General features: G+C 43.9%; 1 protein-coding gene across 1 annotated transcript in view; it reads left to right on the top strand.

Annotated features, from left to right (window-relative positions):
* The window catches only part of Sycp2l (synaptonemal complex protein 2-like), a 52,594-nt gene that overhangs the window by 12,540 nt on the left and 24,077 nt on the right, over nucleotides 1-15,977 (top strand). Inside the window, 11 exon segments of the mRNA XM_039096438.2 lie at nucleotides 1,664-1,698; nucleotides 2,958-3,100; nucleotides 5,579-5,631; nucleotides 6,376-6,421; nucleotides 7,725-7,817; nucleotides 7,914-7,974; nucleotides 9,337-9,482; nucleotides 11,248-11,341; nucleotides 11,766-11,863; nucleotides 13,554-13,611; nucleotides 13,699-13,777. Coding sequence (XP_038952366.2) covers nucleotides 1,664-1,698; nucleotides 2,958-3,100; nucleotides 5,579-5,631; nucleotides 6,376-6,421; nucleotides 7,725-7,817; nucleotides 7,914-7,974; nucleotides 9,337-9,482; nucleotides 11,248-11,341; nucleotides 11,766-11,863; nucleotides 13,554-13,611; nucleotides 13,699-13,777 — 906 coding nt within the window.

Genomic DNA, 15,977 nt, shown 5'->3' with positions numbered 1-15,977 from the left:
GGTCAATTGTGGGAAAGACATGGATGAGGAGGTGAGGGCTATTCATCAAGGTAGACCCAGGAAGGGGGGACATGGGAAGTTTGGGTATGGAAGTGGTTGATGGAGGCAGGTCAAAGGGTCCTGTGTGGGAGGATGTGGGTAAGGCTGGTCCCAGTGGGAGCATAGAGTTGGCTGTACAGCACAAGATGTCATTGGGGCTTGGAGTATGGGACCCTGTGGAAGTCTAGAGGTTGGCTGCTGTGGGATCCTAACTAGATATGGTGAATTTCTCGAAAAGTATGGGAAACATGCCAGGGTAGACCTTGGAGGAGGATGTGGATGTCTGGCATTTTCAGTGTGGCTTCTGTAGCTAGAACTCAGGTACGCATGCTTGTGAGCTATGCTGTTTACTGCTTAAGCGATCTCCCCAATCCACAAGACTTCTTTATTCTTTAAAAGGAGAGTTTTTGCCAAGTATAGTGATGTTCCTACTGCCTTCCCACTCACTCAGGCAGAGACAAGTTAAGGCCAGTTTGCACTTAAATAGTGGAATGGATTCAAAACAGGAAGAGCTATGGATGGACCTGAATGAAGTTCCGGATCCTCGGTATCCCTCCATCCAACCCCCCGCCAGCCAAACGAGCAAATGATTTTCAGACATTAAAGAAAAATAAACAGCGTGCGTTTTAGTATTTGGTGGACACGCCAGCATGGATGGATGCACACCAGAGAGGATTACAGTGTAACAGTGATGTCAACTGTAATAGCTACTCTTGTTATGTCCCTAAATTAAGCTTATCAGTTGAAAATTTCGTCAAGCTGTTACAACGGGAGGCACAGGACCAAAGGTCTCAGCTTCATCGGGTGTCAAATTATATGTAAAATGTGTACTTCACAGGCTGGCGATTGGTGAAAAGAGAGCAATTAGAAGTGGCTCATGCCTGTAAGAGCAGAGGCAGGAGGATTGCTATGAGTTCAAAGTTAGCCTAAGCTACAGTTAGACCTTGTTTTGGGGAAAAAAAAATCTCTCTACCAAATCTCCAAGCTACTGTAAGAAACCACCAACATCAGAAAGAGATCATTCACTGGGCCCTCATAGTTTAGGAAGTTAAATTCGCTTCACGAAGTGGAAGGTAGAACCTCAAAAATACAGCAGTTTCTAGCTCTTAAAAAATGTCTATCAGGCCAACCAGTGGTGCACATGCCTTTAATCCCTTCACTGGAGGCAGAGGCAGGCAGATCTCTGAGTTCGAGTCCAACCTGGTTTACAAAATGAGTTCTAGGACAGCCAGGGCTACACAGAGAAACCCTGTCTTGAAAAACAGATAAACAAAAACGCATGTGGGGCTCTGTGTTTAAGAGCACTGTTTTTTCTTTGAGAGGACTTGGGTTCAATTCCCGGCACCCACATGGTGGTTCACAGTGTCTATAGCTCCAGTTGAAGGTATCTGGAGACATACATATAGAACAAACACCAGTGCACATAGAATTAAAAACATTTTAAAATGCATATTGATCATCACTGTGCCAACTTGAAAATTTTTCTATTAAAAGGCATCACACTTTGTGGAAATTCTGATACTGATTTCAAAAATATATCTCTTGGTTTTAAACTTATTAATTTGATAAGGGTTTACCTCTTGCTGTTCATCTCAGTAAAGCGGAATTTGTGTAAATGTTTCAGGAAAGAATTGGCAAGAACGATCTTGACCGTGGGCGGTAAGAAGTGTTTAGAATTTTAAATGTGTAGAATATTGGGCACTAGGAGAGATGTATGAAGATGTTGGAAATATGAGGAATAAATTATGCTCTGTTTGAAGTCAGGAAATTACAATTTTGTTTTCTTACTTCCAAGAGGTTCTGGCCTGCTGAAAAATCATAAAGCTAACAGACACCTACTGGCCAGTTTTGTCACATTCTAATATGTTGTCACGCGTGCTTAAACTAAAATTCTTCTAAATAAAAGACAGCACAGTTGTGAATAAAGCCCTCTATCTCTGTGTCCCTCCTTCCTGTCTTTGACTCAGATACCTTTTGATTCCCAAACATAATCTTTATGCTTTTTAATCTGCATAATAATTACATTTAATCTGCATAATAATTACATGATGATTTTATAGATTTTCATATCCTTCTGTGACTACTGCCTTGTCTTTTTTTTTTTTTTTTTTTTTTTCCGGAGCTGGGGACCGAACCCAGGGCCTTGCGCTTCCTAGGTAAGCGCTCTACCACTGAGCTAAATCCCCAGCCCCGCTGGACTACTGCCTTGTCAGTCCATCTGATTACACCCCTCTTCTTGCCTGTACAATTATTTGAGGTTTGGACCGTGGCTGTAGAGTGCTTGCTTAACACGCACAAAACCCTAGGTTCGAGCCCTGACTCCCCTAGACCTGGTGTGGGGACGTGTGGGGGATGGACGGAGGAGAATCAGGAGTTCATGGTTATCCTTGGCTATAGAGTGAATCTGAGTCCATCCTGAGCTACAATAAGACCCTGCCTTTTAAATAGAATTCTTTGACATTTGAGCATATAATGTAACTGCAGTAAAATATCCTAACTTCAATGAGATTTTGTTTTTGCTGTAGAAATATCTTAAGGCTATTTGATCTGACTTGGTATTTTAATGTGCCTAAAATATAAAATCTAAAAAGTATCTGTTACATCTGTATTATACATATATATCTTTTTCATGGTACTAACTAGGGAGCACCTTGTATGTAGTAGGCAAACATTCTGCTAACTGAAAAACATTGCTAACCCTTAGAAATAGTATTTTAAAGATCTTATCTATGAAACCTATTTAGATTTCCCCCCTAGCAATCCTTAAGTAGGCTCTGGATGTCGTAATGACTCTGAATGTGTCTTGCTGCTTTTCACCACGGGCTTAACTCTAGACCCAATGCTGACTTTAAAATATCTTGTTTTCTGTTGCTCGGCAACAAGAATCTACCTAGGCCTTCTGTGGTTTGAATCTCTAGATTATAGCCAGCAGGTCGCGCTCTCTGAGGCGCTATGTCGAATGGCTGTTGGATCATGGAGGAATGAACTCGCTACTCAGTGGTTTGAGGATACCGTCCTGGCTGAAGCTTTCAAAGAAGTTAAGAATTGGGAGTTTGAGACGGTGAGAATCCTGGCCATCTGCCCAGTCAGCTTTTACTGAGGATCCTTTTAGATTTCCCTGGTTTTTTGGCTCGGGAGAAGATTTAATTTTCTTAAAGGTGAAAAAAAATTTTATTCATTGTGTGTGTGTGTATGTAAGAATGAATATGTGTGTGAGTGCATGCCCGTTGCGTGTGCTGCACTCCCGGGGTGTGGAGTTACAGGCAGTTGTCTGACATAGATACTGGAGAACCACACTAGGGTTATCTGCAAAAGCAAAGTATGTCCTAACTGTTGAGCCATCTCTCCAGCCCCTCGATGCTTAATATACAATCAGATTTCGATCCTTGATGTTCTGTTTACCCTTGTCAGTGAGACAATTTGAAGGCGCATAAGCAAAATACTTGCGGGACACACGAGGAGATACATACAGGGCTCTTCAGAGGAATCCATCCAGGAGGGAAACTGTGAATCTGATGGGTTCAGGCAAGGAAAACATTTGGGAGCAGGTAGAGATTTTGATTTTGATTTCCCCCCAAAGAGTAGGAATACAATTGAAGAGAAAAAGACTTAGAGCTGTGGGGAAGGGACTCTGTGACATGACAGGGGGCTGGCCTTGGTAATCGCACTCGAGTGGTGAGACCACAAAGGGTCCAGCCGCTGCGGTGTAACGGTGCATGGATTTTTGGTGGTTGGGCCTTTGGTTGGTTTTTTGCAATAAGCTTACTAGGATTATTTCATCGAGCACAAGAACAGATCTTGGCTTTGTTGTGTATCTACCTTCCTCCTTCAGTTGCTACTGAATTTCTTTTATTCATTCGCAAATGCCTTTAAATCAGGGCTAGAGCCTCAGGAAAGGGTGACATTCATATTGGGTGCTCCTTCTAATGAAGCCTTCTACTCAACACCACTGTGCAATCAGGATTATCGTACGATTTACACTGTACTAAGTTTAAACCTTTATATTGTATGTCTTAGACTCCAGGGCTGCCGTATGTTCTAAGGTCATGATCCCAGGGACTTTTTGGCTTTGAGTTTTACCTCAAGTTAGAGTCCAACCAACCTGACTTAGGTGAGGTTTGCATAAACTTAGGTAAGGTCACGAACTGGTGAAGTCCTACTATTTCATCCGCAAAGCGGGAATGAATCCTACCTTAAAAGGAGGAGTTTCTTAGGTAGGGTTACTATTGCTATTACAAAACACCATGAGCAAAAGCAACTTGGGCAAGAAAGAGAGGGTTTATTTGGCTTTTATATCCTGAATTACAACCCATTGATGGGAGCCAAACTGGGCAGGAACCTGGAGACAGAAGCTGATGCAGAGGCCATGGAGGGGTGCTGCTCAGTGGCTTGTTCCTCCAGGCTTACTCACTGATCTTACATCACCTAGTACCGTCATCCCAGGGGTAGCACCACCCAAAATGGGCTGGGTCCTCCCACATCAATGACTAAGAAAATGCCCCCCAGGCTTGTATACAAAATATATAGGGGGGACATGGGAAGATAAAAATGAAACTTCTTTAGAAGGAACCGAGCCAGGAGACAAATTGGGAATGTGATGGCTTTTATGAAAGTTCCCTCATCTAAAATGACTCCCGCTTGTGTCAACTGCACATAAAAGTAGCTAGCACAAGGAGAATGAGTGAGTGAGAGAGGGGGAGGAGGGAGGGAAGGAAGGAGGGAGGGAGGGAGAGAGAGAGCATGAGAGAGAGAGAGAGAGACAGAGACAGAGACAGAGACAGACAGACCAACCGACCAGAGTGTCTGGGGTGTTATGGTCAACCAGACACTCCTCATCTGTCTCTACAGATGAGGTGAATAGAGAAATTACCTCATTTCCAAAAATCATCTCTCCAACTACCTCCCAGTCCACCAGCTTCTCTACTGAATTGGTTTTAGATTAAAGTCTTACGTTGGTCATATCTGTTGAGAACCAAATACAGATTCGAAGTGTGAGAAACGTTTGATGACAACACCCAGTCCTTGGAAACAAAAAATGAAGACAAATCTGGACCCATGTGTCTCTTTGTCCTTAGGATGTCAGGGCGACATAGTCACTGCCTTGATGGCTGTTGTTTAGGAGAATTCTAGAAATTGTCCTTGTTCTTGGAGTATATGGCATAGATGATCTACAAAGGACAGACATGGGGAATATGTCCACATGAATTCACCCAAAGTTGATAGGTTGTCTGACGTGTATTGAACAGGTGTCAGGGAAGTGTGTGGTAGATGAGTTGGTCAAATACTGGGCTCTAAGGGAGGTCTAATTTTCTTGCTCACTCTTTCACCCAAATGAATCCACCCATCGTGCGTTGGCTTTTGAGCCCTAAGCATTCTCCAGCTGAGTAGGTAACGCTGAGGGTATGAGGAGGCCGCTTACCTACAACCTTCTCTCTGGGCACAAAACATTGCTGCCACAAAGCTGTGAATCCCAGGGTTGGCCAGCATGGTAGTCAAGACAGCGTGCTTCTAAATCTAAGACTCATATCATTTATCTTAGGACTGTCGGCAGTTTCTCAATTTCCTCAATAACAGACTCGGCGACCAGAGAAGGTAATGTGTCTTTGGGGTTATTTTATCGGATAATTGTAAATATGATATTGTCTAATATTTTAAGACTATCTAGGATCTTTTTAATTTTGAAGAGCAATAGGATCAACATTTTACTGATAGGACCCAAGTGGTTAATTGGTTGGAAATCTAGGAAGAGCCTGGTATGGTGGATCACAACCGTAATCCTCGTACCTGGGAGGCTGAAATGGGTGGGTCTTTTGTTTAGATTTGTTTTGTTTCAAATGTATTTATTCTATGTGTATGAGTGTTTGACCTCTGTGTAGATATACAAGGTGTGTGTCTGAAGGGTATGGAATCTCCTGGAACTGGAGTTATAAGACAGTTGTGAGTTACCATGTGGGTGTTGGGAACTGAACCCAACAAGTGCTCTCAACCGCCTTTCCTATCCTGAGAGTTCCTGGATCTCTTGAGTAATTTTGAAAAGGCTAAAGGTGCCGAGGATAGGCATATCATGGACAGGTAACTCCTTGATGAGACAATATTTGCTAAATTCACTCTGCTCTTTAGGAATTAGGACCAAGTGATTTTTCTGGAATGAATGCTGATAACCCTGACTTATGAGCTGTCTGCTGGAGGTGAAATCTTACCACAGGAGATCTTTATTTGCAGAGTTGAAGCCCCTCACAAACCCGGTGTATCAGAGACTTCCCAGCATGCCACAGTTATGAAAACGATAAGACAGCTCCAGGTCATTTCGATTTCTAACTGTGAGGTGTTTTGCAGGGTCTACTCATTCCCATGCCTGGCTGCTTTTGCCGACGCTCAGGAGGTAGACGTGTATGCCCCACTCCCTCTCTCTCTCTCTCTCTCTCTCTCTCTCTCCATCAGGGTGGTGTGAAAAGAAACACTATTAGGTTTACACAGTTAGGTCAGACTTTTGCTGTCAGTACTCTGAGGGGCCATTTACTTATTTGTGTGTGTGTGTGTGTGTGTGTGTGTGTGTGTGCGCGCGCACGCACATACGTACATGCATGTGCATATATGTTCTTGTGTGCAGGTGCATACATGTAGAAAGTTAGATGCTACTTGAGGATCAACACCTATGGACACACACACAAACACATGATGCACACAAAGGGGGGAAAGCCACACGGCCCATGGAGATGGCTCATCAGATAAAGGTGCTTTTGCCAAGCCCAGTGACCTGAATTCGGTCCCTGAGAGATGCATGGTGGGAGCGAACTGGCTCCTGCAAGTTCTCCTCTCAACCTTCACGTGTATGCCGTAACATGCACTCATGTGAATGCAAACACACAGTAAATAAGATGTAGAGAAACCATAAAATGTCCCATGCTTGTCTTCATGCAAGGCCCAAGGGGAATACACATATGTATAAAGTGCTGTATAAATTTCCCTTAGGAGATGAGTGTCCATTTGTGGTATGAACGAGTCCCTTCACCAGACCCCCTTCCATAGTCATATACATGCAGACGTTCCATAGTCAGAACTACTCTGGTCTAAGATTTCAGATGAGTGGTGCTCAGCCTGGACTCCTGACATTTGTCTAGAAGGCCTCTCGGGAGGATAAAGGCATTGCAGGAGGAGCCTCTGGACAGATGCCTATGGGAAGTTGGACGGAAAAGACGTTTACTCTTTCTAGAACACCACATTGCTGGAATCTTGATTTTTACTAGAGTGTGTACTTTGTACTGATAAAAGCAATCTGAGCTCAAGTTGTTCCCTGACAGGTAGTAAGCGTGACATCAAATCACCACTCGCCTGCTCACAAAAATCTTCCTTGCTAGAAGTTTCCATCACTCTTCATGGTTTACTATGAATTCAACTCTCAGCGGGTTCACTCTACCTTCATGATTTCCACCAAGGGAAAAACCTGTGTGGGTGGAGTCACGGAACACATTTAAGTGTCTGTTAGATATTCCGAGGACAGTCGGATCTTCCTGGAAAGGGCTTGGAGGACGGGACTGAGACCAACTTCCGGTTTACATGGGATTTTGGTACTAAGAGCAGAGGGTAGCTCTGTCCTAGGAGCATGGGCTATTGTTAGTGAGTAATTTAAACTGGACCCTTGGCCATGAGGTTCCTGTATAACGTTTGCTGAAATTCTCCCACAGATGAGAAAACCAGCAGATGAAAAATTAGAGGAATTTTGGATCGATTTCAACCTAGGAAGCCAGAGTGTGACTTTTTACATAGATAACGCAGAGGTAACGAAGTTTCCCCAGCAGGCCTAAGCATTTAGGAATTCTTTGTGTAAATACATTTATGCATTCATAACTTCCCCCCCATTTTTTCCCCTCAAGAGTGCTCTGTGGGAGCCAGTACAACTTTTGAAGGAAGCCGTGACCAAATTCTTCATTATCGGTAAGATGTAAACACCTTCCCGTAGAGCGTCAACTGTTGCTTCTGTTGCTGTTATGTTTAGTTAACTTGAGAGCAGATTTTGACCATGCGTTCTTACTTGGAGTCTCTCTCTCATTTTAAAAGATTTATTTTATTTATATGTTTGTGTCTGTCCATGTCCAGAAGTACTTGCTTGTGGGTGAATGTCTTCAGAGGCCAAAAGAGGGTGTCAGATCTCCTTGAGCTGATGTAAGAGGGGTCTGTGTGGCACCTGATGTGGGTGCCGGGAACTGAACTTGGGTCCTTTGGAAGGATAGAATGACCTGTTGCCCTTTGAGCCATCTCTCCAGACTTAGAAGAGAGGCTTCTCTGAATGGGAATTGAACTCAGCCTGAGGTAGTGAGCATGCCAAGTCCTTGACCACTAGACAACCAGGAAATATTTGAAATATACTCTAAATCAAAGAGTGGATTGGTTTCAATTCACTGTTTAACTGACTCTTTGAAAGATACTAACTTGTAATGAACATAAAGATGGCTGTGCTGTTGTCTGTTCTTACCTGTGTTAAATCTTTACAGTCTGCCGTGGTTTTATACTGGCAGATCATGGTAGTTTTATTAGCCAATGGTTTCAAGGGGATTGCCATCTTGGACCACCCAAGTGAAGACCTATGTGTCTCCCATTCTCTTCCTTTTCTTTCTATCATGGTGGGTACTTGGCTTTTAGCTTTGTCTGATCTTTCATGACCTTCCCACTGGATCTAGCATCTGTCTAGCCTGTACTTATGGTGGCTTTTTTCCCCCTGGAGACTGAATTTTAATTTTGATCCAATTTTGATCGACTGAAAATATCAGTCTTGAAACTGAGTGTTCATTTGTCACAACAGTATCACAGAAGGGACTGTTGTCTGAGACACAGACATCTCCATAGATACTTCACTTCTCTTAAAGAGATGACTACTGACATGGATATTGGCATGTTGTAAACTGAATTTTAGAACTGTAGGATTTCAGAGGATGGGGGAGAGGAAGAGAAGAGAATATTGCTTAGGATATTTGAAACTAAAATACCTGTTGTGTAACAAGAATTCTTTTAGAGAGACATGGAATGGTGCCATACAAGAGGATACTTATTTCTTTACTCATAAAGCAAGGTCCTTCAATAGACATCTAAGTCTTTTCTGTGTGTGTGTGTGTGTGTGTGTGTGTGTGTGTGTGTGTGTGTGCGCGCGCGCGCGCGCGCACGCACGCATGCAAGTAAAAATTTCAAAGTAGTTTATATTTAGTATGACTTCATATTCCCGTTGCAGAAAATTATAAACAGTTGACAAGAGCTTTCGTTACACTGACATACCTGATATGACACATACTTTTTTGTTGTTAGAAAATGAAAGCATAAAGATGTTCATTGTTTACCTGAAGCAGCCAATTGTTATCAGCAAGAGAGAAGCAAAGAAAATAGAAATCTACTTCGATAGGCAACTTGACATATCACAAGCTTCCATTCAAGCTTTGGAAGAAGACGAACAGGTGGTCTGTCTGTCTGTCTGTCTATCTATCATCTTATCTCTCCCCCTCTTACCTCATACCCCCACTCTCTGTAGTTTGTTTCTTCCTTCCTTCCTTTCTTTCTTTCTTTCTTTCTTTCTTTCTTTCTTTCTTTCTTCATTTCTTCATTTCTTCATTTCTTTTTTCTTTTTAAAATAGGGATTCTCTCTATAGCCCTGAAACTCACTCTGTAGACCAGGCTGGCCTTGAACACAGAGACCCACTTGCCTCTGCCTTGCTAGTGCTGGGATTAAAGGCCAGTACTACCATGCCTGGCTTCATTTCCTTTGATTATCTGAAAATGTATTTTCAATCTCTTGGGTTTTGATGTAGCCTTTAGCCAAGCAGAAGACTTGAGAATCCTAGGTTCTGGTCTGAACTCTTCCTCTTGTGACATTATCTTAAATATGTAGGCACAAAGGCCTTTTCCGCCTTCAGAGGCTTCATTGCACGCACTGTGGACAGTGCAGCGTGGGCGAGGTATTACTACTTCCCTTCCATACTCCCACAGAGACAGCATTGCTTCTTGACTTTTCTTCCTGGTCCTGTCAGGAATCAGCAGGGAGTTCCCCAACACTGTACAGGTCTTTCCTGGCCCTGTACCTTGGGATTCTGTGGTCTCCCCACTTGATTCAGCTTCTTCCTATGCACACACAGGGGCATTTTCCCATCACAGACAGTAGGCAAGGCAATGAGATTCGTGGTAAAAGGACTCCCAACAACAGACAAAGAGACTGAATGGAAAGAGCACGGGAAGGGAAGGAGTAAGGTGTGGGAGGGAGTCTTGGCTGGCCTTTTTTGTTTGTTTTGAGTTATACATTAAAACATCTTGTAGGTGATAAAGCGCTCTACAGATAGAGTTCTTAAGGTCCTACAGGGAGGATGAGGGTGAGAGACGAAGGAGTACTAGCCGCTTACAGAAAAAAAAATCTCCTCTGTTATGTTGCATGACAAAGTGACCCTCTGTGCTCAGTTTGCCTTTACCTGTGAGGACCATTAAAGTCCCATATTCCCAAACTGGCTTTGGTGTGGAGGACTGGCGTCTACACTGGAGGAAGCCACGGCTCCTGGAGAAGGAAGCTCCTGTAAGAAAAGAGTAGGGATTGGAGGATCATTACTGGGTGCTCACTGCAGACTCAGACTGAGAGAGCCACAAGCCAAGGAAGGAGGGGATGAAAAGTCACTCAAGGCCTTAGATCAGCATAAGCCAGAAGAATCTGGATGCCAGGTTTTTTTTTTTTTTCCTTTCCTTTTCTTCTCTTTCTTTTTCTTTCTTTCTTTCTTCCCCTCCCTTCTCCTCCCCTCTCCCCTCTCCTCCCTCCACTTTCTCCTCCCCTCTCCTCCTCCCTCTCTTCCTCCCTCTCCCTTCTCCTCCCTCTCCTCCCTCCACCTTCTCCTCCCTCCTTCACCTTCTCCTCCCCCCTCTTATCTCCCTCCTACTTCTGTTGTCTATATCACACATCATCAACAGGCTGAGTCACTGATAAAGAGACAGTTTATTTAGCATTGGAGTCTGGAGCCACCGTGCATTCAAGCCACGACAGATGACAAAAGACCATGGGGGAGTGACTGGACAATCAGGGCTAATCCTAGAAGGTGGTGGTTGAGGGGAGGGGGTGGCTTTGGGGGATGGTAAGCCGGAAAGAACAACACGCAAAAGAACATAGCAGAGACTCCTCTCCCCTAATTCATCAACTTGCTGTGGGATAAAAAGCTTTAGAGCTTTTTTTTTTTTTTTTTTAAAAAGGCCCATTCATTTCAGGCTTCTGTTTTGATAAAAGTCTCCTCTGGCCTTGAAAAAGAAGATGGTGAGATTCCTAGTAGCCTCGAAGGAGAAACAGGTATGTATTCTGGGAGGTGGCAGAATTCTGACTCTAAATTCTCTGTAGAAGCACAAGGAGGGTACCTTGTAAGAAGTCCTGTACACCCTGAGCTGGTCATACAACGGCATCCCATGAAGACCTGATCGTACCCTTGAAGCTCCTTCTCATTCTGCTAATGTCCCTCTTTGGGGACATTTGGAAGTGGCCAAGAAGGACAGATGCTGGGGGTGTCAGGAGACGCAACTCTGCAGGGCTATCTTCTCTTGAATTTTGAGTTCAAGGGCTTAGTTTTGGATTTGAGAGTCGAGGCACAACCTTCTACCAGCTCTTACCACTAGGTGGCGGTGTACTGGAGCCCTGTTTGCTTTGGAGAGTAGGGACAGAGTGCCAGCTTGCCTTAAGGAGGTTATTGCTTTCTTTGTTCCTTTCTTACTGAATGTAGAGGATAAAGAAGAATCCACAGTCCTGCCAGAGTTCGTGGATGCTGAAGTTGACCAATGCCTAATAACTCGCCGCTTTAACGTCCAGTCGGTGCCCACTGTGAGTAAAGGGAGCCAGGAGGTTTGTGGTCTGCGGGAGAGACAAGCGCATGTTTCCTCTCCTGAATGCTAGCCCAGTTTTCTCTTCCATAGCGGTCAGCTAGTAATTTGTCGTCTTCAGATTGAACTCATGTCCCAAGCTGATGTATTCTTTCTGTACATTGAACATGGCTCTCCCGTGAAATACCTGGCTAGACTGCTCTCTGTCTTGTCCCTTTATTTGGTATCTGGAGGAAGATGTCTACAGATTAATGTAGGGAAGGAACCTGAGGGTTAGATGAGGTTTCCCTCTCTGCCTGGGAATATGTGGATACATTGACTAATAATGCTGTTTTCAGGGCTTAGTATCAATCAACAGAAGTGTCCTACTTAGGGGTTCTATTGCTGTCAAGAAATCCTATGACCTGATCAAAGTAACTTGGGGAGGAACAGTTTTATTAGGATTACTCTTTTATACCACCATTTATCACTGAAGGAATTCAGGACAAGAACTAAAGCAGGGCAGGAACCTGGAGGCAGGAACTGATGCAGAGGCCATGGAAGGGTGCTGCTTACTGGCTTGCTCAGCCTGATTTATATAGAACCTAGGACCATCAACCCAGGGGTGGCCCCATCCATAGTGGTCTGCGCTCTCCCCCATCAACCACTAATTAAGAAAATGCCCACCTCATCTTATGGAGGCATTTTCTCAATTGAGGTTCCCTCCTCACTGATGACTCTAGCTTATGTTGACTTGACATAAAACTATTCCAGCACAGGAAGTGACTCAAGTTCTTCCGGCTGGCCTTCTTGGGTTTAAAAATGCACACTTGGCAGTTATCGACTGGCTCAGGCAAGAATGGCTGGCATGTTATTTCTCGGCAGGATGGCTGTGGGTATTAACGATGCTGGTAGAAAGGGTTTGGGATGTTTTCACTCTAAAGCAGTAAGTGTTCGAGGGCGTACATACATTTAGCTTGACTTATCAGACTTTTCCCAATGCAGACAGGAAGCAAAGCCTAATGTGTGACATCACACATATGCACTCTGATGTTCAAGCTTAAAAATTAAGCAATGTAAGAAGAGTCCCTGTGTGGCTTATTTAGCCATTTGTTCCGTGAACATGCGGCGTGGAGGTATGACTGATAATGGTGTCAGGGCTTTTACATTTAACAGCCAGAGATGAGTCTTTCATATAAGCTGTCTCCTTTTAATGTCACCATTTAGGTGTCTTGAGAAGTTGAACCCTGGCTCCTAGTGCTAAGGTTCCTGGAAACATTTTTGTAGCACTTCCTCTGGACCCGATAATACCGTGGCCATCTTTGATAGTGACACGTCCTTGCTTGTGACTTGGAAGTGAAAATTTTGTAACAACAGAGTCATTGGGAGCCAAGTGGTGGTCAGCTGTGCTTCAGTGGCAGCATGGTTTCAAAGACTGGACACTGACGCTTTCCTGTTACCATAGTAACAATAACAACCTCCTCCTCCCTCCTCCTCTCCCTCCTCTCCCTCCTCTCCCTCCTCCTCGTCCTCGTCGTCTTCTTCTTCTCCTCCTCCTCCTCCTCCTTCTCCTTCTCCTCCTCCTTCTCCTTCTCCTCCTCCTTCTCCTTCTTCTCCTCCCCTCCTCCTCCTCTCCCTCCTCCTCCTCTCCCCCCTCTCCTACCCCCTCCCATCCCTCTCCTTCCTTCCTTCCTTCTTTTTTTTTTTTCCAGCAAACAAAATCTGAGGACTGTTCACCTGAAAACTCAAAGCCAGATGAGCCCGAACAAGGTGCGGTGAGTTTTCTCCACTATCTCTGAGTGGTCCAGTAAAATGTTTGACCAAGCTGCTTACTACCATTATTTCATTTTTAACTAGTTACTTCAGAATATGAGTATTCTGTGGATGTGCAAGATCTGTCAATTCAAAATCAGGCTTCCACATTAAATAATACAAAGTAAGTGATTTTCATTTTCAACATATTTTTTAAAAATTTCGTGGTAACTGTACACATCGATACTTCCAAGCTTACCTGCATCTATAGTAAGTCCCATGTTCATGGAGACATTGTGATACATCCATACATGTATCTGCAAGGTAACTGCCCTGCTTGTGGGAGACAGGATTTTTTTTTTAAATATGAGTGCAATTGTGCAATGATCAATGAACAGTTCTTGGCATATTCATCTTAAATAGCCATCACCTCCACCTAGTGAGAGCTCTCGGCCGCCTCCTTTGCTATTCTAAAACGGATTCCACAGTGTTGCTGATGGCCAGGGGTAGCCCCCTTGATGTGAAGGCAATACTGAAACCATTCTCAGGTCTAGCTGTAACTGTGGACCAAATGGGCCCATCGTACCCTTTCACCTGGCTTCTGGTGACCACCAGGTCATCTCCCTTCTCTGGGTTGGACTGTTCAATCCCACACGGCAGGTCACGTGGTTTATTTCAGTTAGTGGCATTTCCTCCGGTGTCACCCATGCTGAAAATTTCAGGATTTCATCCTTGGTGGCTGAGCAGTATATAGCACTGTGCGTGTGTATCATGTTTTCATATCTGTGTGTTTTTTTTTTTCTGGTGAGCATTTAGGCCGTTGTAAGACTACAAAGTTACACAGTTGACTCTCCTTTGAGTACCACATGCTGACAGTTTAGAGTTTCCTCTAACCTAGCCATTCTCATCCAACTCCACGTGAAGTTTTGGGTAGAACAATTTGAGTTGTAGCAAACCTTCGGAGCTGCCTTGCGGTGGTGTATTTTCCTGCTGCATTTTAGATTGAACACAAGACGGGTGTATGAAACTCAGTTTCCTTCTTAAAGAATGACAAAGCAGGAGCATTTGTAATGGCATTACGATGTAGTATTTTGCAGGGTAGCTTTAGGACACAACATACAGGGGTTACTACAGAGCATGGTGAGAGAGAAGAGAAGAAGATTTAAGTAGCTGGAGAGATAGTGTACTCATGAGAGGGACAGCGCAAGATCTCAATTCTGTGCAAATAGATCTAAGTATTTACCATAACTCCCGGTTTGAGTATCGGTAGGCTTAAAAAGAAACTGGTGCGCCATTTCTCAATTCCTCGTGGGACCTTAAAAAGGTTTTCAAGACGGAGCAAAGAGACAGGACTTCCACCCTGCCTGCTCTGCAGACTTACTGGAAGCTGAGAGAGTGGTGTTGCTATAAAGATAGCTAAATAAAAGCAGGAAGCGAGCAAAGATTCTTCAGGGATGCGGGCTGTTGGTGGCTGATGGAAATACAGAGGCCGCTCAGTAGAGAAAGGTGGGGTCTCCTATAACTGATGTGTGAAATTAACTGAAATAGTATGTGAATGACGGGATATCCTTATGACACCCCCCCCAAAAAAAAAAACCCAGCAACACCCTCGAAATGATCTTTAGATCTTTTCATTGTATAAAAGTGAACTAAGCTTGGATTATAGACTTTTACACATAAAACATACTTGGAACAAATACGTGATTTTGCAGGGGTCAGTTTTGAAGGTATCAAACCAAAACCAGCCTGAAAAAACACCAAACAAATGAACAAACAAGAAAACCCCATAAACCGATAAACTAGACTTCGCCCACGCCCTTCTGCTCTTTGAAAAGAAGTCATAGTATGGAAGAAAAGACCAGCCACGGCCTTGTTGAAAACATTTGTAAATATTTGCTTCTGGGCTTGTGGTTGAAAATCTCAGTGGTAAAGATGCAAACCAATGAAGCTACAGGGAAAAGACGTAAGGAAGTTTTGCCCTGAGAAGACATTTACAGGTGGCAGATGAGCTCACGAGAGCCGTTCTGTCCACGCCATGGGGGTATGCGTCAGACGACAGCAGAATGGGTTGTACATCATCAGGATGACTAATCTTAGAACTGCTGTCTGTATGTCACGTTCATGACAGGATGGAGACAACGGTGCCCTCATGACTGCTGGTAGCTTCTTAAAGCGAGGACACCTACCCTCTGGTCCATTCTTCCCATATTCTGTATTTTTCAAGATGTCTGTCAACATAGGTCCACAAAGAGAATGGGCGCAGATATTTACAGTAGCTTTGTTTAGGAAAACCATCAAATAGAAACAATTCAAATGATCATCAGTGGGGTGAATGGATTTTTAGTACAGGATGAATGTCCCTAATCAAATGCCTAGGACAAGGC

This window comes from Rattus norvegicus, chromosome 17, assembly GCF_036323735.1.
Source record: "Rattus norvegicus strain BN/NHsdMcwi chromosome 17, GRCr8, whole genome shotgun sequence".
Classification (NCBI taxonomy): domain Eukaryota; kingdom Metazoa; phylum Chordata; class Mammalia; order Rodentia; family Muridae; genus Rattus; species Rattus norvegicus.
This window is presented reverse-complemented; position numbering and strand designations above follow the sequence as displayed.